This window comes from Nestor notabilis, unplaced genomic scaffold (genome assembly GCF_000696875.1).
Source record: "Nestor notabilis isolate BGI_N333 unplaced genomic scaffold, ASM69687v1 scaffold408, whole genome shotgun sequence".
Taxonomy (NCBI): domain Eukaryota; kingdom Metazoa; phylum Chordata; class Aves; order Psittaciformes; family Psittacidae; genus Nestor; species Nestor notabilis.
Genome location: NW_009941242.1, coordinates 29615 through 51947, shown reverse-complemented (window position 1 = coordinate 51947; position 22333 = coordinate 29615). Strand labels below are relative to the sequence as shown.

The following is a 22333-nucleotide window of genomic DNA, read 5'->3' as shown; positions in this document are numbered from 1 at the left end:
CTCCCTTATTTATATGAACAAATATGTGTAAATTCCTCTGACAAACCTGATCAAAACTGATTAGGTTCATCAAGACTGTGTGGAAAGTAAGCTTTTCTTCTAAATACCGTTTCTCTTGCCAAGTCATCTTTTTTTGCCAAAGTCACTGAGGTGACTTGTTTTGAAGCATAATTTAATGCTAGACAAAATAAGCTCCTCTGAACAGAATTGTGAGATTTTTCCTTCACTGCTTAGCATGTGTGATGCATTCAGTCATGAAAGATGAAGAAAGTAAGCATTATAGAAAGCATTTTTGTACTAATGGTGGTAAGCAGCACTCTGGCCCTGGTTACAAACCAACATAAAAGTGCTTTGTAGTTCTTAAAAAGCAAGAGGAGTGACAAGAGTGTAAAAACAGCCTGCTGCTGCACTGTAACTGGCTTGTATTTGTGCTGTCAGAGCTTCATATGGTACTTGGATCTTCTTAATGAATATTTTAAGCCTATAATCTGCTGGTGTGGGGTAGAGGGAGTGAATCCTGACACTGCTCAATTTTTGTCTGTAAGTGCTGAAGTACTGATTTTAAGATTTGACATGGCATATATAAGTGGATAGAAAACTTGTAACGTATATATTGACTGAAGATCAACTCCTAAAGAAGGTGCTAATTACTACTGATTCTTGGGGGGGTGGTGTGTGGAATAAATTCTGAATGACCATTTTACAGGTATGTACCATATTTTGCCTATACTGTGGTGACATGATCAGGCCTGACAGTTACAGGATTGAAGCTGTAAAGGAGGAGAAAGGTGTTGGTTGCTGGTCTATGGCCATGGAAATCTATCTGTTGATTTTATAAAAAAACCCCAACAAAATGTACCAACCAAACACAACCAGTCAGTCTCCTCATATAAACTGCTTTTCCAAGCTTTAATTTATTGCTGTGTCTGGTTGGTATTGCAGTAATCTCATGTTTATTACTCTCTTTTTAGGTTGCCTGAAGCTCAGCAGAGGGTTGGAGGATGTTTTCTAAATTTGATGCCACAAATGAAAAGCTTATACCTTGCATACTGTGCCAACCATCCATCAGCAGTAAATGTTCTCACAGAACACAGGTACGTTTACCTTGCAGTCCTTTAAGTCTGATACAGAAAAACTACCTGAAAGACACTTGTGTTATAAAGCTGCAATATCTTTTTTGATACACATTTGATATGGTAGAGACAAAACCCCCAACAACACAAAGCTGTTCCGCGTGATCAGGACCAGCTTGTCACTTTTGGCAGTGTTATTAACTATTTGGGAGAACTTTCTCATTTAAAGAATGCATGTGGGACTCTGGGTATGTAAAGCAAAGGTTAGTGATTGTCATCTTGGTTTTAAAAAAGTCAAGATCAAAATAAGTTTGTGAAATTCTGGCATAATTGACCTAATTACTAGTAGGCTTTTTGGACAGTTGGCAAATTGTAACTGTAAATGATAACTATAGACCTGTGAAAGCCTTTGTGTTTGTATGTACTTAACTTTGTCAGGCTATATCCTTAGCTTTACTTTTGGGTGATATGAAGAGAGTGTGAGCTTTCCAAGTTTACGGGATTAGTATTTCCTGCGTGTAAGAAGTAGGATGCTGAGTTAATATGATGTAGGTTGTTCAGCTTTGGGACAGACCTTGAATTTTTGTAGAAGATGCCCTGTATTGCCTTGAGGGAAGAGTGAGGCCAGAATTTGATTAAAGTAGTCTGCTTGCACAAACTTTTGCTGTGTATTCTCCTTATGAGTATGTGCTGAAGCAGCTGGTAGTTTGGAGCTATTTATACGTGCTTGTGATACATGACAGAACCATGACCTTCTCTGAAAGGTTAGACATAGTTCTATCAAGATGTGTTCTTTTTGCTTCACAACCCTCCTCCTTTTTGTTATGTTGTGATGGACCAAAGTAAAGATACTCTGAATGTTCTTAAAACTCCCTTAACAAAGAGAAGCACAATTGATTTGTTTTCTGTACTGTTAGCTTCTTCCAAGAACTCACATTTTGTTTTAACAGCAACATTATGTGGCCTATTTGTGAGCTTTACTCATAATACTATAAATAAAAAAACCTTCTAGCTACCAAATACTATGAACTATCACGTATGTTAGTAAGACTTGTAACTATGTTCCAAGCCCAGTTTGAAAAACCAAAGCTACAAATTCGCATTGCAAAATAGGCATAAAGTTAGGTTTTATTTGTCATTACAATTTAACAAGACAAAATAGGTTTAAATCCCCTGATGAAACTCTTTAGTGTTTGTTTTCTTTCAGATGGCCTATTTCTAGTACCATATTCTTTAAATGGTAAAATGTGTGGGTGATCCACACCTTTGGGTTTTTAATGGTCTTAGATATCTTTTCATTTGTTCGTGCCTTTTTCCTCTTTCCATACAGGGGTCTGGGATTTAATCTATAGATGGGATAAGTGACAGCAAAGTGACGATCTATGTTTTCATAAGATTTGCAGATACTTGTAAAGGATTATCCTAACTTTCAGAACTCTTGGGAAACACATGGTGTTTTCCATAGACATGTCTGAGAAAATGGTGGTAGAAATGTGAGGAACTAAAGCTGTTTGTTCTGCAAATGGAGAAGAGAAGCATTTCTTCTCTGTATTGCTTCATGCGTAGGTTTTCCTAAGAAAAATTCAGCTTCTGACCTGTAAAGTCAGCTTTGTATCAAATCCTGGTGGAGTCAGTGTGATAGAGCAGTTAAGTGACTGGGATGTGGAAGTAGGTTCAAAGCAATTGTACTGTTTGTAAGAGATAGCTCAAGGGGAGAAAAGTTGTGATAAACAGCTTCTGTTTAATGCTATTGTGTTGCCATGCATGAGTCAACAGAATCCTATGTTGTTTGGTTGTTGGTATTTGGGGGTTTTTTGGTTTGGGGTTTTTTTTCTGTTTGTTTTGTTTTGGTTTTGGTTTTATTTTTTTAATTACCTCTGGTTTGGTATTCCAAGCCCTTCATTTTTGTTGAACAGCTTTGCTGTAGGTAGCAAGTGGCTTGACTTAAAAATTCTGCTTGAGACATCTGCCATGAAGAAATTGGAAGGTGGCTTTAAGCAGTTCTGAACCTTTTTCTTTCAGAAGGCCAGAAAGTTTTTAGTTACACTGTTTTAAAGGTAGAGGAAAAGAGAGGAATAACAACCTGATTGAAGGCTCGAAGAAAAGGAAAATACTCTGAACTGTTTCCGTGTCTGTTTAACTGAGATGTTTTTAATATGTAAAAGCATCCTTCATAAACCTTAATGTAAAAATTACTTTGAGGTTTAAGGATAGTCACGATTGTAATAATTATGAAACAACTACACTGCAGTTAATACTAGATAATATTAAACTGGAGTTTTAGACACGTCAAGGACTTGAAGTTTAAAACTTTTTAGAAACAGTGGTGATTTGTTGGCTGGTTTTGTGGTACAGTTTTAGAAGAGGGTCCAAAAGCATTATGTGTGCTTTAAAAGCAGCAAAAATATGACAGAGAAAAGGGTGTTTGCTGAATTCTTGTAACAGCTGTGCTCTTCAGTAGTATTTTATAGAAGAGAAAAGAACAGTCTGCAGGAGTTTGATTTGGTACATAAATTTTACTGTCTACAGCAGATTATTTTTTGCTATGAACTCTATGTACTTCATAAACTGAACACGTGCATTAACTGCTTCTGAAAGCCTTTCTACAAAAAACCCTTGCAGATAATTTTACATCAATCATGTATCACAAAAATAGTATTTTTGGGGGTTTAAGTTCACTTGCTTTTTGTGGGAACCATACCAACAAAAACCCCCCCAAAAAATCTCCTAGATAATTGCTCTAGGTAAAACTTCAGAAACTACCTCTACTTTAGTTTTTCATTCTAGAAAGTATGCTAGTTTTATTATTGTGTTTTACTGTCACTTGCTAAAAACAACTTAAAGGAAATTTGCTATAACTCAAGCATTAACTTTATATTTTCTTTAATTAGTTGGATCACTGTAACATCAAACTTGTAAGCAGTCATCTGGTTTGATGGATTATTACATGTATGATGGAATACTACATGTATGAGGTTCTTGTATGGCATTTTCTGAGGTATCAAACATGCTCTTTGAGCAGGGTAAAGACTCTGTATGTATGCATATGTACAGATAGAACAGGAGGATATTAGAATTATTTTGGACTTCTAGTCAAAAGTGGTTTTGAACAGCATTTTGGGAAGTCGTTTCTAAATAGCAGTACTTGGGATGGGGCTGGATATTTAAAAGGGGCATTCAATCGGAATGTGGCTGTCTTTCACCTCCCTGTTTCCACCCCCTTTTTAAAATGGCATTTTTTAAATGCCATTCAGTATGAATGCCAGCCTTTGTTTCCTCTTTCTCTTTGTCATTTGCTTCTTGATCATATGTAGCAGCAACATGGGGGCTTATATTCAGTTAGTACAAAATAAGGGAGGTGCACATATATGTTCATATGTATGTGCATGTTAATATAAATACAGTCAAGGCTGAAAGGGATTATTTATTATGGGAGATTTTCATGTTCAGATCTTCAAAGCCACAAACATCTTTAATTTCCTTAAGATAATCAATAGTCAAGCTATTGAAATGAGTATGATTGAGATATGAAGAAATCGGAATAAAACCTAATACAACTCATACAGGAGATCAGGTTCCAGAGCTGCGTGTTTCTGAGGTTGTATTTACCTCTGATAATCACAACAATAATGAACCCTTGCTATGAAATTTGGGAACAGATTCTCTTCTTGATTCCAGTTGTGGCCCTGTAAGTTTTATCCAGGTGTTAGTCTGTACTCAACATAACTTCTCCAGTTTTTACAGTCTTGAAATTTGATAGGTACTTTGTGTCTCAGGAGTTGTTTCAGAGCTGTTGCATATTTTTTTCCAGAATTAAAATTCTTTGTGTAACAAATCAAGAGTTTTGAAGAATTAAGTTGTTTTTCCTTAGGTCTGTCATCACGTCTTGTAGTTGTGTCTAAAGTCAGTGGCTAAAGCTGAAGAGGTGGAGTTTGCCAGGTACTGTTGATAGTGGCTCTGGTGGAGATCAGTGTTTTACATGTTTTCACCACTGCCTCTTATTTTGTTGTTCTTGTTCCATTCTCTCATTGTAGCTAGAGTGCCACTATACACAATCCTTATGTTAGTTACTTTATTTGGTAACAGTCATGCCTTTTTGGCTTCATTTTAAGAGGTTTATTTCTAATTTGCAATAGTTTTGTTTGAAGATGTCAGTTCAAGTCCAAGGTGATCCAATATAATAATAGGTGCTATTATAGGAGAGAATTTTGCTAGCTGGTGAGAGAGGTACCTCAAGGTTGTAGTGTTTAGTCAAAGTGGCACTGGTTCTTGTGTGTACTTCTCATCACAGCCTGCCTTCTCTTAAGAAAAGAAACAGGAAGAACAACCTAAGCTGTAAAAGAATGAATTTTCCTCAAATTAAAAACCACATTTGGACAGTAGGTACTGAAATGCATAATTGCAGTGGAGTAAGGAGCCCCAGGAATGTGACATGTTACCTACCTGGGGGAAGATCACGAGCCACAAGGTTCAGTGCAAGGAGAAACTTCAGGAAGGATAAACAGGAGGCAGAATCAAAGAATAGAATCATAAAATCCAATAGGCTGGGAAAAACTTCTAAGATCATCAAGTCAGACCATTACCCCAGGGCTGCCAGGGCCACCACTAAACCATGTCACTGAGGGCATCTACACGGCTTTTGAACACTTCTAGGGACGGTGATTCCATCACTTCCCTGGGCAGCCTGTTTCAATACCTGATCACCCTTTCTCTGAAGAATTTATTCCTAATATCCAGCCTAAACCTCCCCTGACACAGCTTGAGGCTGTTACCTCTTGTCCTGTCACTTGTTACTTGGAAGAAGAGACCGACACCCACCTCACTACAGCTTCTTTTCATGTAGTTGTAGAGAACAGTAAGGTCCCCCCGAGCCTTCTCCAGACTAAACACTCCCAGGGCCCTCAGCTGTTCCTCATCAGACTTGTGCTCCAGGCCCTTCACCAGCTCCATTGCCCTTCTCTGGACCTGCTCCAGCACCTCAATGTCTCCCTTGTAGTGAGGGGCCAGAACTGAACACAGTATTGGAGGTGCAGCCTCACCAGTGCCCGGTACAGGGGGATGATCGCTTCCCTGGCCCTGCTGGCTACGCTATTGCTGATAGAGGCCAGGATGCTGTTCACCTTCCAGGCTGCCTGGGCACAAGCTGGCTCATGTTCAGGTCTGTCAATCAGCACCCCAGGTCCTTTTCTGCCAAGCAGCTTTCCAGCCACTCTTCCCCAAGCCTTGTATGTGGCCAAAATACAGGACCTGGCACTTTGTCTTGTTGAACCTCACACCATTGACCACAGCCTATCAATCCAATCTGTCCAGATCCCTCTGCAGAGCCTTCCTACCCTCAAGTAGATCAGCACTCCCACCCAACTTGGTGTCTGCAAATTTACTGAAGGTGTACTCAGTCCCCTCATCCAGATCATCAGTGAAGATGTTCTCACTACTTGGGCTCCCGAGCCCTGAGCCAGTTGCCCCAAGGCCCTGAAGTCCTTCTTGAGTACCCTCAGGCTTCTTGAAGAGATTTCCTCTTTGCCCAAGAATTTAGGATTAAGGACTTTGTGGACTGTGTCCAAAATGACAAGAGGAAAGATAACTGAATACAGAATTCACTGAAAGGTGGATAACAATTTTAAAGAAGTCTAACAGGCCACACTGGTAAGTGGTCGTAAAACTCTACTGAAGAAATACAGAGAATACAGATCCAATGTAATTGGCATTAAGTATATAATTATTGGGGAGGGGCTGTAAGTTTTTTTGTTTTTACTTTAACAGCACTGTGTTTATTTTAAAACAAAATGGAAGAAAAATGCTTCCAAAAGAAAATTTAATTTGGAGAAAAGGAAACCAAACATTAGTAATATAAGCCTGCTTTTTCAGTTTTGCCAAGTGGCAAGTGTCGAGCCAGTTCTCAGCTGCAAGAAGGCTATTCACAAATCTTTGCTTGTTCAAACATTAATTCTGCTGGATTCTTCTGTTCTCTTAGATAACATGTCCCAGGCATATTCTCCACTAGACCTAGCAGTCTGGACAAAATTTGTGGAACTGAAACATCACAATTACTTCGAGTAACTGGAGCATAGAATACAGATCAGCTTGAGTCAGAAAACTCTTTGTGCCTCCCCCACTTTGGTGCATCCCTGAGCCTGCAAGTGTGCAGGCTGATGTCATACGCCAAGCAACAGTCCCCGGGAGAGGAGCTGGACCGGGAAGTTTAGCACTAGGAAGTTAAAAGCTACTGTTGAGGGCTTGCTGAGCCAAGCTGTGCCACAGCGCTCTCAAAATGCGATGCCTGTGTGCAGTCCTCAGACCCCTCAGCAGCGATAGCTCGTGCTCCATCTATTACAAACAGAGACCTACTTCAGAAGTGTAAGTTGTGATTTTATATGGCTTAGTTCCTGGATCTGCTTTCCTCAAGTTTGAATAGCTTTTTCTTTTTTAACCTTCTGTTACTGTAGACACATCTGAACTTGTTTTCTTCCCTCCCCCGCTCTGACTTCCAGCTTTTGAGGCAGCTGTACTAAGAAAGATTTGAATATATTAATAAGGCTTAAAGACACTTTTCATGATGACCTTTGAAATATTTCAAGCTGTGAACTAGCTAGTCTGGAGCAGGAAGAATTTTTCAGCTCGCAATTTCAGGATAAATGAAGCACAGCATAGCACTTTTGTATGCTTCTCTGCATTTTATTCTGTAAAATGATGCTAGTAGTGAAGTCAAATCTCAGCTGCCTTTTTCTGAAAAGCTATTTATTTAGCCAGTGAAGACTAAGTTGGTGATTTCACTGTTCTAAAGTTTTTCCTGTTCAGCTAAATGATACCTTCCTTTAAAGCATACTGCCTAGCTGTGGGCTAGAGTTCTATTTAGCATATACTGCCTGGGAGAGTGTGGTACTTGCAGGCATCAATTAGAAACTGTGACATGAAAGAGCCATTGTCTTTGGTGAAGCAGCTGCACCCTTAAGCTAATGACACTGACTTTTAAGCTGTAATTAATTTAAAAACAGTTGTGAACTGTTGTCATATTACAACAGTATTTTTAACCGACCCATATTTTATTGAACGTAAACGTTCCCATTATGTTCTGTATTGTGTTTTTTCCTTTGTGAGTAAATGAAGGATGTACACTTTAAGCCTTTGAGGTGAAGTGAAATCCACTTTGCCATGAAGCTGCAGAGGTAGCAGGTTGGTTTAAGATGGGCAGGTTGCTAGTGGGGTTTGCATGATGGAACTGTTAAGACAAAATTTTGGGTACTGTTGAATTAAAAGAGTGTGTGTGTGTTCATACTAGAGTTTGAACAAGCTGTCATGTCAAAACTTGTCAGAGAGAAGCACTGAAGTGTATGAAAGAAAACATTGTCCTCTTGATAATGTTGGGAGGAAAACTACGCCATTCATTTTTAATTGCACCTATTAACGCTGCTTTGTGTAAAAGGCTTCCTGATGATGCCATCGCTAAGCCTGTTTTTCAGGACTTTGTGTACATTTCAAGCGGGCTGAGGTTTAAACTAGCTCTGTAGGCTTCTATATTGTGATTAAGTAAAAAGGAGATGATAAACAACGAAGATCAGTGAATGGCCTGGAAACTGCTGCAAGTAGCGTAATCACAGTGTGTGTTTAGTTAAAGGCATTGCAGAGTAGATAGCGAAAATAGGTAATTTCAGGTATTTATTTCAGGTTTCCAAGTCGTCGATTTTCATTCAGGCCACAGTGAGGTTTTTTCCTTTTTCCTTGCATGTCTAGTTCACATAATGCTGAAGTCGGGAAGAAATGGAACAATGATAATGAAAATTGGAAATGTGAATTGGGTGAAATGGTAACCGATGTTCCTCCTACTCTAGAGCATTAAATAAAAAAAAATAGGGGAGGGGGAGAAGCACAAGCATTGTGTTAGCAGATTAGCTCAGCAAATGCCATTTATATAATGCATTTGTGTGCACCCAGCAGCATGGAGATGGCCACAGTAATTAGAGTAATTAGGCATGGGGGGTTTTGCTTCTTTGTAATTTTAAGGTCAAAATCAGCGCTGTTCAGAACAATGGGGAAGAACAGCAGATAAGGTGAAAGGGAAGAGTTGATGAAGTTTGGCAGCAGGGGCTGGGTGCCCGGCTGAAGAAAACAAAATGTGAAGGATGTTTAAGCGTTTCCTTCCTGTTAGATCTTGTAGCATGTATCTTTCACTTAAAATAAAATAGATGAAGATGCTTGTCAAATGCCATATGTAATTTAGCTTTATGATCCTGACATGGATGAGAATGCTTACATGAAGAGTTAATGGATAAAATAAAAAGAGCAGTGGTGTGCATGTGATCTGTGTCACATACACAGTGAATTGAAATTTAAAACAGCTGAGTGCCTTCTGACAGAAGGGCTTTCACAGGTGAACGCTGGTAAAGCTTCCTGGGCACCATGCCTTCATTTGTCTGCCTCATCACCTCGCTGGAAACAGCTTTTTCCCTTTTAGCTGAGTCAGGAGGAGGAGAGGACATGCCACCACACCACAGATGTGCAGCTTTGTGTTTCGGTGAATCAGCCTAAATCCTCAATGAATAAGTAGCTGGTAACACTGTAAACCCAAAACATGAGTCAAAATTCTTAGTCTTGTTTAGGGTGCCACCAGGATCAGTTGTCAAGTTCTGAAGCTGGTATGATTTTTATGCTGTGTAAGTGCTGTGACTAAGAAAGTGTAAAGCAAAGTAGGTCTTCGGGCTCTTGTTATTCAGAGTTGGCCAGCTTGACTTAAATTTAAGCTAGAAAAGTACTTGAGTTTATCTGTGTTGCATTATTATAATTTTCCGTGCAAGGTACTGTAAGAGGCTTTTCAATGGGTTTGAGTATTGGCTAAAACCTCATCATGTCAGAAGCTGATTTTAGGAGGCCTGGAGTTACTGATACATATGTTGCTTGAGAGGGATATAGCAGGGTCTGCCTGGTTGAGCTGTGGACATTCTCAAGTGTGCACACCCCTTCTCTTTTGCACCTTTAAAATGCAAAGTGGGTGTTGGGCAATTCCCTCACCCACTTTCTGGGCTCTGCAGTTCAGCGCAGCAGAAATTGCCCAAGTATGTGTGCAGAGGAGTGCCCAGGCCTAGGTAGAATGGGGATGGAGTGCTCTAGAAGACATGGCATAAGGTTGTGTTGTACCTGACACAATTCAGAAACGGTGTTTGGATGTATTTAAGGAATTTAGTGTAAGTAAATGCCAATTAACTAACCTGCAGACAATTATTGGAGTAAACTCTGTGGAAAAATACCTTCTCTTCTGTACATTTAGGGAAGCTTTAGCAGCTAGGAGAGGAGAGATCTGTGTGGGATGGTGGGTGGAGCACTTACATTGAGTTGGGAAGGTCATGATTCATGCTTTTGTTTTACTCCATCTGTTTAGACAAATTATATTGATAAGCAAAGTATCACTGGCTGTGAAATGTGAAGGAGTGTGTGTGTCTTGGGGGAGGTAGGGAGGTCTGTTTTGTCTTAATCCATGACTCACTGATAATTGAGCATGTGGATTATGGCACTGTCCTATTAGTGCTTTTTTCCTATTGAAATTGAGCAGGTCAAGATTTACTTTCACTTCTGCAAGGAAACACTGCCCTAGATTTGGAGGTTCTTGCCTTTCCCTTTTTGTTAATGTGGCCACAATGTACAAGTGTTGCTTCCTTATTGCAGTTTGATGTTTGACAATGTGTTTTATGCTTTCTAAAAGTTCTGAATCTAGTAGCTGGCTAAGGCTTCCTTTGACAAATCAAACTATGCCAATAACCAGGGAGGGGAAAATGTTTTAAGTAGTAATTCTGCCTTATTGGGGAGTAGTACTAATAATCAGTAGGATGTAATGACTTTGAGGATATTTTAGAGTAGAATTTGCACAACTGTCACATGAGAATAGTATCTTTTGTTGTGTATTCTTTTTTTTTTTTTGAGAACTAGTTAATTTGCCATAACAAGGGCTCAAAACATTAGCAACCACATGTGCAGACATCTAGAACAACACAGCTTGAATGCAAGAAAATGTTATCTTTTTAATAAGCAGCTTTCTGAATTTCCTTTATTTGGATTTTTGTCTGTCTTCAACTTGTATTTTCTGAAGCCTGGAAATCAGCTCAGGTGCTGTTCTCCCTTCCGTTCCCCATGGAGCATGTCCTCTACCACAGTCCTCTGAAATCCCTGCTTTACAAGGAAGCAGAAGATGTACCTATTTTAAGTTTCCTTGATAGCAAAGTGAGCTGGAATTCCCTGGATGTGCTGTTTTTGTAACTGGGCTAATGTAAAGAGTTGAGGGGCTGGGGCAGTTCTTTGAAATGATTCAAATATGAAAAAGTGTCTGTGTGGGGAAGTAGCAATTTATGATGCTTGGAAAGCATGGATTGCTTACAGCAGCTTTGCTGTCAAAACAAGTATGTTGCACAAGTAGGCCCTCAGTGAAACCCTAACTTGTTTGAGAATAGATTGCTTATTTCTTTTATGAGGCTACCACTTGTAAGGCTGGTTATTTGGTCATTTTGCAATAACACTTTGGATGTGTGAGGTGAGGTCATTGAACATGTAAGTGTAGGAGGAAAAAAGGTTCTGAAACATTCTGTTTTTTCCGTTAGTGCCTCACACCTTTAAATATCGATGCTTGATTAAATATGAAGCCGTTCACTCATTTATGCTTGTGTATTACTTGTGTAAACCACCTTTAAGGTCACATGTCATCTTACTAGAGTAATAGGGTGAATGGCTTTATTCTATAATCGTTGCTTGGATGGGAGGTAGCATTTAAGAGCTGTCTTTCAGCATCAGTTGCCTAGAACTGTGGGTTTGATCCAGTCTCTGTTGTTCCCTGGATGGACCCCAAATCTGCAAATTTCTTTGTTCCTGTATTTAATGCAGAAACTGATTGCAGCACTGAAGTTGTGCTTGAATTGCTTTTTGATTTATTTGGCCTCTTGTATTATTGGCAGAATTCATTGTGGATGAAAGACTGAAGTGAAGAATGCGATGTAATTTTAATTGTTTTGGTAACTTAATCTTAATTTGCTTAAATGTCTTGTGTACACAGTGAGGAGCTAGGAGAATTCATGGAGGTGAAAGGTGCCAACAGCCCTGGGATCCTTGTACTGACCACGGGCCTCAGCAAACCTTTTATGCGTCTGGATAAATACCCCACGTTACTCAAAGAACTTGAAAGGCACATGGAGGTATATCTTATCAGCATTTATGTTCCAGCTTAATGATGATTTCACAACAATTATTTTAAAGGTACATGTCAAACATGATGGGACCCAAAATTACATTTGTTTGCTCTTCCATCAGCCTTCTGAAATATGGGCTGCAATGGTTTAAAACTTGGTGCAAGTAAAACTTCCTGTAAAAGCGAAACATTTACAGTTAAATTAGCCAGAGAAGCTAATCTTTACTACTGGAAGAGTCTTGCAGGGTCTTAGGTTGTCTTGAGATTGAATGCATCTGCTGCATAATACTTGAGGCTACTTTTTCTTTTAGAAGGTGTGCTGCTTTTAATTTTAGGACCTCAGTGTGTCAAATACCAAAATAGTCCCTTTGGTTTCTACTGAACACTGTCCAAGATTTATCTTTCCAGTATGGGAAAGCGTTTGAGGAGCTACTGTTTCTGCCCTTGCATTATATAGGTTAGATTTTCGGAGTGTGAAGGAGACAGAGAGAAATAGAAAGCATATGGGTCTTTACTTTGTCATACAATTTGGTTTGTCAGTCAGAACATACTAGTCTGTAAGGAATTTAGTTTGTGACAAAGCTAACATGCCAAAAAAACTCTTTAAAATAAACACTTTCCTATTAGGATTTCAAAATCTCTTTATCCACTTGTAAAACTGCCTTGGGTCTATTTTAAGCCTAAATAGGGATGATACAAGTGTGTCTTCATTTTTACTACAAGCAAGACCACCAGAGCTTGATGTAAGAATAAGAAGGCTGTGAAAAGAGAGCAGATCAGTTTACTACTTTTTAAAGAATTGTTTATTGGTTTTAGTTAAGCATCTAAAACCTTTTTTTAGTTTACTAGAGCTAAATCCTTTCTCCATTGTTTTTAGGATTATCATCCGGATCGTCCAGATATTCAGAAATCCATGACTGCCTTCAAAAACCTTTCTGTAAGAGTGATAAACAATAGATGATAATATATTTTAAGTAGAATATTTTCGAATTTCATCCCCCTCTGTTGCTTTTAAAAAGTGAAGTTTTTTGTAAACATGTAAGAAATTCATGAAAGCCTGGAAATTGATACTGTTTGTGGGCTGAGCTAAGGATAGTAATTTGCTGGGGAGTTACAGCAAATACACTATTGATGTAAGAGCCACTCAAAGCATTTTCTGCCTCTTGGTCTCCCCTAAGACTTGTGCTTTGTTTACCTTTCTACTATTGCAAGCATAACTAGTGTCCTGAGTAAGAACTTCTTTACAGTAATTGAGCTGCAGCAAGCATATACTTAATGCAGTTTCAGTTAAACCAAACTCAATGTTTTGTGCTTCCTGTTAGGGCTGTGTGCTGGTGGTAACCTGACATTTTCTAGTTCTTGGTTTGGGGATCCCATTGTGTTGGGTGCTTTACAAACAAGAGAAAACAATTCTTACTGAGAAAAATTCAAATGAATGGGAGTTCAGCTGGTAGAGCAGATCAAGACATTTAATAAGAACAGGAACACAAGGTTATATCCAGTTTGCACCATTGGCATAGCTCTTTTTACTAAAGATAGGTGCTTTGTTGTATGGTCACATCTGTTTGTGAGAGCTGTGTTACTTTTTTCTGCTGAGCCTAGCAATTTGTGGTTAGAAGTAAAAAAAATTTAAAATGTAAAGGAAGGAGAAATTTGAGAAACAGAGCTATGGCTATGAATTTGGAATGGTAACTGAAGTAAGTGTATTGAAAAGAGAATAATGTTCAAGTTAGCAAAACAACTATTTTTTTTTTTAAGAAATACTGCTAGTAGTCATCTAAATGAAATTCTGCAAGTTGGGTGCTGTCTTCCGTACTACAAACAGCAGTAAATACAACTGTAGAGATATTTGTCCTCTTAACCTGCTCCAAATTGATAGAGTTGATAGAGATGGTGTTTTTCCCTGTGTTTGTTAGGCACAATGTCAAGAAGTACGGAAACGGAAAGAACTAGAACTACAAATACTGACGGAAGCTATCCGTTGTTGGGAGGGAGAGGATATTAAAACTCTTGGCAATGTGATTTACATGTCCCAGGTCATGATTCAGTGTGCTGGAAGTGAGGTAATTTCCTTCTCATCTTTCCTTCTCATCTTCTCAGTCTTTTCATTTTGAAGAAAATTAATTATAATCATTTTGCAGCAGAAATAAGCAGAATGCTTCAGAGTACTAATCTAGACTAAAATCTTTCTCTACTAATTTAAAGCTTTTATTACAAAGCCTGGAATAAATTTCCTTGAAGATGGATGGTCTCATCTGTAAAATTTACTGAAACGGAACCGAATATAGCAGTTACAGACAGTTACAGACATTTCTCATACAGAAAAGATGATTTTGCAGGACCGTTTTCAAAGTGCATAATTAAACAAGATTTTTCACATGTAGTTATGTTACAGGATCATTTTGTGTAGCAGTAATTACGGGGTTTGTATTATAAGGTGTCTTAAGGCACACTAGCTGTTTTGGGCACTTGGCTCAAGTAGTAGATTTTGAAATACAAGCTTGAGAAGCAGGTAGTTTGGGAGAAATAGAGTAAGAAGAGACCTTAGAAAGTTTAAAGTGACACTATGAAGTCTGGGGTGATTTTTTTAAAAACATCCAGGCACACAAAGAAAATGCTGTCCTACCAGAAATAATGTTAAAATAATCTTAAAAGCAAGTGCCAACAGAAATGAAATATTCTACAGATTACAGACATGGTTTTGCTGCGAGTTATTCCCTGTAAAATCAGTGAAGCTTTGAACCTACTGGGGGCTTTGGAGTTGCAACCTCATTCAGTCAGTTTCCTCCCTTAGAACAAAAATGTCTATAAATATGAAGAAAGAGGAAAAATGTTTATGCAACTGAATAATTAAAAAATTGGCAACTGATATCTTCCAGATATTTTATTAGGTGTTAAAATAAAGAAGATTCAGTAAAGCTGATAGTGCATCTTCTGCAGTCAATTCTTAAAACACAATAAAATAGCACCCTACCTCCCACTCTCATCACAAGTTTAAATGTCAAATTTAAAGGACTTGTAGAAGTTTTTACATAGCATTACAGGTTTTTGACTAAGTATAGAATGGCTTCATTTGTGCAAAAGCACGTGGCTTTGGTTTTCTTTTTTTGTTTGTTTTTTTTTTTAATTTTATTTATTTAAAATTATATAGACATTTTTAAATGTTTACTGAAAAACAGAAACATTGAAACTTGGTAAGGACTTAAGGTCTTGAGACAGTGATTTTGTCAATGGATATATTTGTTTTGTCATTAAAACATTATAACTTAATGCTTCTCTCTTTCGTTGTTTGTCTGTAGTGGTAGATGTAAGAGAGAACCTTCTCCTCCCATAAAAATATCCACAAACAAAAGCACAAAGGACAACTTCATAAGTGAAAGCAGCAAATTAAAACCATAACCAAGTAATGAGGGCTTTTTGTTGTGAATATAAGCAGTATTACTTTTCTTTTGTACTCTTTTTGTACTCTGGATCATAATCCAACATAATTAAAAAATCTGATCTCTCCAATTTGGAACACCATGGTCTTGACATCACTGTAACAGCATCCATCTAAATTCATATTACAAAATCTATCTAATGTGTAATTTTGGTTTTGCTGAAATTGGCAAAACAGTTTTTATCATATTAAATAAGGTCAATATTTCACCCAGACTATAAAATTTTTATTTTAAATTATTAGGCTTTACTCTCCAGGAGGAAACATAGACATGTGTTACTATCAATTTTCACATAGAAAATCAAATAATTCTATCTTTGATTTATTTTTTTTTAAGTTCTACAGACAGTTAATTTTGCCAGGAGTTAATATTTGTTGAGTAATTATGAAGTAGTAACATTAGTATTAGTTTCTAGAATATAAAACAAAAAAACTGGGGAGGGGGCTTGTGATGTTGTATTTACCTTTTCATTTTCTTTTTTTGATAAGGAAAAGAATGAAAGGTATCTTCTTCTCTTCCCTAACATTTTGCTAATGTTGTCTGCCAGCCCGAGAATGAGTGGGTTTATCTATCAGGTAAATTAATATATGTACATAAGTGTATAAATATGTTGGGGGAGGGGAAGGGTGTTTAGTTTTTTCTAAATGATATTTCACAGGAAACTTGGAATGATTATTTAGCTTATGCATTTATAAAGATAAAAGGTAATTTCTGCAATACGAACTGGTCATCTGTTTTATAAAATTCTGCGCTAGCAAGGGAAAAACTGCAACACAGTTCTAAAAAGAGCCAGAGATTTCACCTGCTCTGACTACTTCTGTAAATCAGCCTTTCAAGCAGTTTCTTTCTCCTGAGTAGTGACATGCCTGCTTGAAGGAATGCTGAGGTTTAGTGGTTTGGGATTCCTACATGATCAACCACAGCCAGTCACAAACTGATTTTGTGTGTTTTGGGTTTTGTTTTTGGTTTTGGTTTTTTGTTTTGTTTTTTTTTTTTAATTGAAAGCAATTACGTTCCAAAATTCATCTTTGGATTCGTATCTTATCTGCCTACTATTAGTTCAGATTTATCTGAGACGGTGTTGCATTAGGTGGTTTAAGTGGACAATCAAATTTGTTAGCTTTGTGCCATACTTCAGAGCTTTTGGCCGGTGCTTTATCCAACATGGATGGAAAAAGATGCTAGAAAAGGCAGGTAAGCTCCATATTCCAAGTGGCACATCCAGAATTTGTGATGAAGGTAGATTCTTGCGTACCATTTGAAGGCAAATGACCAGAGATTTAGTGCGGTAACAAACAATATGAAATGAAGCCATCTGTCAGGCTTTATTTTGCCCTCCTATTCTACATCACTTATTTCTTCCCCTTCCCTCCTACCTTGTCCCCCAGGAGCACAGCACTGTTAAGTAAATAAGCAATTTTCTGCGCATTTGTCTTCTACTCAGTATTGCCACAGCCCTTTCTTAGTGTTTGCCATCCAGCCCTCTGCTGAATGCAAAACTCTTTAATTTCCTCATAACCTCTTCCCAACACTGAGAAATTCTAAAATTTTCATGACTACATAATTCACAGCAAACTAAAACTATTACATCACTGTTTGTGTCCGAGACAGTGGCTCAGATCTGTCTGGATTGTATGTGGGCCACCTGGACTTCCCTTCTGAGATTCTTGTCTCACAACTGTGATGGATATGGACAGAAGATGATGCAGCCCCTCAGTCATTCCCAGGGAAATGATGCCACTGGAGGCAGCATCCTACATGACCCCGTCCCTGTATTTCTGAATATTCAGTCACCAGCAGGCTTCATGTTTTCTGGCTGGTAGTGCTGATACCTGCCACATTAGCTAATGGGGAGAACTTTGAGTAATGGTAAACTGAAGTCACAAGGGGCTTCACAACTGTTGGAAGATGGAAAATACAAATGATTCACAAGTTCAGTTCCCTTTTCTCTGTGTTTTGCTGGGTTTGTACTTCTCTCCATATGGTTGAGGTGATCTTAGTTCTTTGTCACCAGTCTTTTGCTTAGTGTATCCCCATATTCCATTTCCACCTACATCAGCACTTCTTGCACCTCTCTTTAATTGTGGTTGTATGCTGTATTATTCATGAACCAGCAAACATGGAAAAGCAGAATGAATTTTAGGCTGCATTATAGTGCACAGTGCCACCATGTTTCCTTCAGTGGGGAAGCTGTTGCAAGAAAACTCTTCCTTTTTTCTTTGGCATCTTGGTCTTGAACATGCCCTGTGCATACAGAATATCAAGTGATTTTTAGTTTCAAGTGTCTAAGAAACCTTTGTCCATTCTGCAGTCATTAGGAAAGAAAGAAAAGAAAAAAAGTTGTTTTCTTCTTTTCCCTCCATTGGAGCCAAAATTCCACAGTGCATAGTATTTGCGCGTTTGCCAGCATGTGCTGAATAGTGGTTTTGTGCAGGAGAATACAGGATCTATCTTAAAAAACTTTAATAAAAGTTGCGTTTTTGGTAAAGCTTTTTCATCCTGAGTCATATTTATTCTTCTAAAGGGTCAAAAAATTAGCTTAAATGGACTCTTTTTTCCCCCCAGCTTGAGTGGGTTTAAAATGAGAAGTTACCTTCTGCAAAATAAAATGTTCTTCTGAAACTTTACGAGTTTAAAGATGTTTTTACTGCTTTAGGGTTTTTTCCTCTAAGTACTTCTGTGAGCAAATTTTATGGTGGGGTTGTTGGAAACATAAATCTGCAGTAAATAATTGATGCATTTGTTTAATGACGTCTTCTTTTCTAAATCTACTTGTACTTCAAACCTTATTTTGAGAGCTAACCGGTTTGCATGCAAATGTGCTTAAAGATGAGTGAGCATTGCCTCTCATCATTTAATATGGATGACCTTGAAGGTTTCAGTTTCATGAACCTGAGGCTGTGATGAATGACCACTATTGCATTTGTATAGATTTCATAGCCTGTGTAGGTATCAGATAGACTGATATGCTGTCACAGGTGTCATTTGCAGAAGTTGAGCATGTTAAAAACTTCCATTACACAGTGTTTGTATTGATTTTTAAATGTTTTTAACCCATCAGTGTGTGTCTGCCAATTTACTGTGTATGTTTTTGTTCAGTACTTGAAGTTAATAGTTATGGATATAAAGTTAAGATATTCTTGATAATGTTTCTGCGTGTTGGATTTAACTTCAGTGTTACTGCCTTCTTTTTTTTTTCAGGGAAAACTGCCAACAACAGGAATGGCTATCACAAAGCTAGAAGACACTGAAAACCATAAAAATGCGTTTGAAATATCAGGTATTGACTAAATATTTTTATTACTTACTCCAGGATATGCTATTTCAAACATCAAATGTTCTGTCTGAACAGAGGGGAAAACCTTTTCATTGTGAGGGTGACCAAGCACTGGCACAAGTTGCCTGGAGAGATGTCCATCCTTGACAATACTCATAAGCTCTCTGGCTGCAGTCATGGGCCACTAGCTCTAGGTGTCTGTGCTTGAGCAGGGGATGAATGAGCTGCAGAGGCCCCTTCTGGTCTCAGCCGTCCTGTGATTATACAAATTTAGTAATGCAGTTACCCAGAGCCTGACTTGAAAGCTGCTTCTTGCTGCTTGTCTTAGGCAGTTCACAAACTGCCTTGCATAGGATTCATACCCACATTTCTGCGTTTTAATGAATGGAGGTAGTAGCCTTGGAGAAGATCCTTTACAATGAAGCAGTTCAAAGTATGCTGCTCACTGGAAGAAAGGGAATTCCAGAGACCCTGGAAAAGCTTTAAGCAGAGCTTTCTTCTAGAAATGCTCCACCTCTTTCCCGAGACCTTTAGCATCTCTAATGCTAATGATGGTTGCTGTTGTGCATACTTTGGGTAATTTCTGTCTGTTAAGTCATTTGTTTCAGCGTGTGCCTAATATCCTGGGGTGATTAAAGGAGTAGGAGCAGGGTCCACACAGTGGAGCTTCATACCTTCATTTCCTGGATCAGTTCTCTCTCCAAGCAGGTTGCATTTAAGCAAAGTAATTTTGACCCTCTCAAGTGGCAGGCAGTATATCAGTGCTATGAGGCAGAGGGGAGAAAGCTGTTGATGGTGCATGTTCTTGAGACAACAGCTCTGAAGCTGAGCTCAGATGAGGAATGTGATGGGTTAACATGGAATTAACTGCAGAAATTAATTGATGATTAAGATTGCTTTCCCAAGTGACTTTTGCCCCTGATCTTTAGATTCAGACCAACTTTGTGCCCTTTTCTGAGAGAAGATGGGTGTACTGTATTTTATAACTTCTCATATGTTGAAGCTTACAGACTCAAGAATGTTTTAGGCTATATGCTGGTTTTCCTGGGGGGAAGATGGAGAAGCATAAGGCTGCTAGATGAGCCTGTCTCCTACATCTATTTCTTGTCTTTAGAGGTTGTGTTTAATTATTAGAGGGGGGGAAAAACATGTAACTCTTATACTTGGCACAAGAACAAATACATGGAGGAAACTCTTGTCATAACCTGTGAAAGAGCAATGCTATTGTACTGGAAAATATGAGTTAAAGTTTTTGCTTAGTACTATGGGGATAGAATGTTTTAGGAAATGAGCATATTTATAATCATATCTGATAGGCTAAATTGTTCTTCTGTGGTTTCCTACATCATCTGTTTTCTGTCACCTAGGAAATATGATTGAAAGGATACTAGTGTCTTGTAACAACCAACAAGATTTGCATGAATGGGTGGATCACCTGCAGAAGCAAACCAAAGTCACAACTGTTGGGAATCCCACCATTAAACCTCACTCTGTGCCATCTCACACGGTAAGAAAGAGCTGCTAGATTGAAGTGAATGAGCAGTGTATGCTGAATTAGGTCATCTTGCCAATATACCACCATGTAAAGCATTTTTTTAGCCATTAGTAACAAGAACTGAATGTTATGACTGTAGTTTAATGGGTCAAAAGATCATTCTATTTTTAATTGTGTGAATAAAGAATAAAATGCTTAGATAGTGGTGTAATAGTTTAACAGGGTAAAAGAAAACTCATTATTATTACATTTTCTATTTTGACCAAGTATTTTTGACCATCACCATCTTTTAAGTATCTTTAGAACAGTAGGTTTTAATCAGTGGTACACTTTACATACTGTGGAGAAACAATTTCCTTAAGTACTTTCTTCTAGGTTCTTAATTTGGGTTGTTGGATATGAATGGATCTAAATTTAGCTCTGTCCTTCGTGGTGAGAGAAGTGGGAGCTGGGCTGCTCGTAGCTGTTCTTTATTTAGTGCATGCTCTGTGGTAAATAGTAAAACTTCTTTAAGATCCATTTTTCAAGATAATAATTGTATAACAGTTTTCAAAGGCCAGGTGTAATAAATAGAAGCACTAGATAGCAAGCGAGATTATTTCACCAATCTTTAATTATATTATGTCTTTATTATGATAACACACTTTCTTTCCCATCCCATCACCTTTGTGTCGTTGACAGCTTCCTTCCCATCCAGTAACACCCTCCAGCAAGCACTCAGACAGCAAGCCGATACCGCTGACGCCTGCGTACCACACCCTCCCTCATCCGTCACACCATGGGACTCCACATACCACGATAAACTGGGGGCCGCTGGAACCTCCGAAAACCCCCAAGCCTTGGAGCCTGAGCTGCTTACGGCCCGCACCTCCATTACGGCCTTCAGCAGCTCTTTGTTACAAAGAGGTGAGGCACGGCAGCCAAGAAATATACCCGTGTAGCAGACCTGCACTGGGAAGCTTAACTTTTGTTTGTACACCACTATTTCACAATTTTGTGCGTGTTTTTATATACAGATGATTTAGCAGACAGTGCTGGAACAATGGTAAATGGACTGATTTAGTCTTGCAGCTCAGAAGATACTAAGGCTTGCTAGGAGAGGCTTCCTCACCTCCCCCAAGTCCTCCCGCTTACTTCCACTCTCTAGTCAGTTAATAAATGAAGATTTTTTTTTTTTTTTTTTTTAAATTTTATTTTTTAACCTAGTACTTTATTTGTTATGTTGATAATCCAGACTTACCGCAAGGTAAGTTGTTTGCTAAGCACACTGCAAAGTATCTAGCATAAGGGATCCTTGGTACTTCAAACAGCTGCATCAAATCATTCTAAACAGCTGTGGTGGTATAATTGACTCTTAGTTGTCACTTTTAGTAGGTAACTATAGCATATTTAAGAAGAGGAAAAAAAATGGTAACTGTCAAATGTTTTTGTACTCAGCAGAATTTGATGGCTAATGTTACTATTGGCAGAAAAAATAGCTTAGATTTTAAGAAGCTGTTGTATTTTTTAATCAGCATATGGTATGAAATGGGAGTCTATTCCAAGAGGAATAAAATGTGGTGGGTTTAACCATAAAAAGATGGTGGTGGGAGGTTAATTTGTTCTTGCCACTATATTTTGTATGGTTTTGTAAATAGTAAGCAAATGGTAGCTTTATGTTTGATGTCTGTGTTTATGTAATTAGCAGAATATCATATGCTCTGTGGCTTGGTGGTATCTCCTGTTTCAGCATCTTTGTCATGCATTCTCGTGATACTTACTTAGTGTGAATCAACAGGGCCTAGAAAGAATAATGCAGTTTATACCCAAGAACATTTTCCTCTGTAAGCATGAGATGTTGACAAAAAACATTTATTTTGCAGACACGTAAATTGCAGTTTCTTA

At 38.2% G+C, this 22333-nt stretch overlaps 1 protein-coding gene across 1 annotated transcript in view; it reads left to right on the top strand.

The window, feature by feature from the left end:
• ARHGEF7 (Rho guanine nucleotide exchange factor (GEF) 7) overlaps positions 1-22333 on the top strand; it is a 73385-nt gene that overhangs the window by 31202 nt on the left and 19850 nt on the right. The window contains exons 8-15 of the mRNA XM_010020764.1: positions 972-1094; positions 12106-12244; positions 13115-13174; positions 14154-14300; positions 16166-16252; positions 18879-18957; positions 20322-20461; positions 21131-21355. Of these exons, the coding sequence (XP_010019066.1) occupies positions 972-1094; positions 12106-12244; positions 13115-13174; positions 14154-14300; positions 16166-16252; positions 18879-18957; positions 20322-20461; positions 21131-21355 (1000 nt within the window). The remainder of the gene's footprint in view (positions 1-971; positions 1095-12105; positions 12245-13114; positions 13175-14153; positions 14301-16165; positions 16253-18878; positions 18958-20321; positions 20462-21130; positions 21356-22333) is intronic.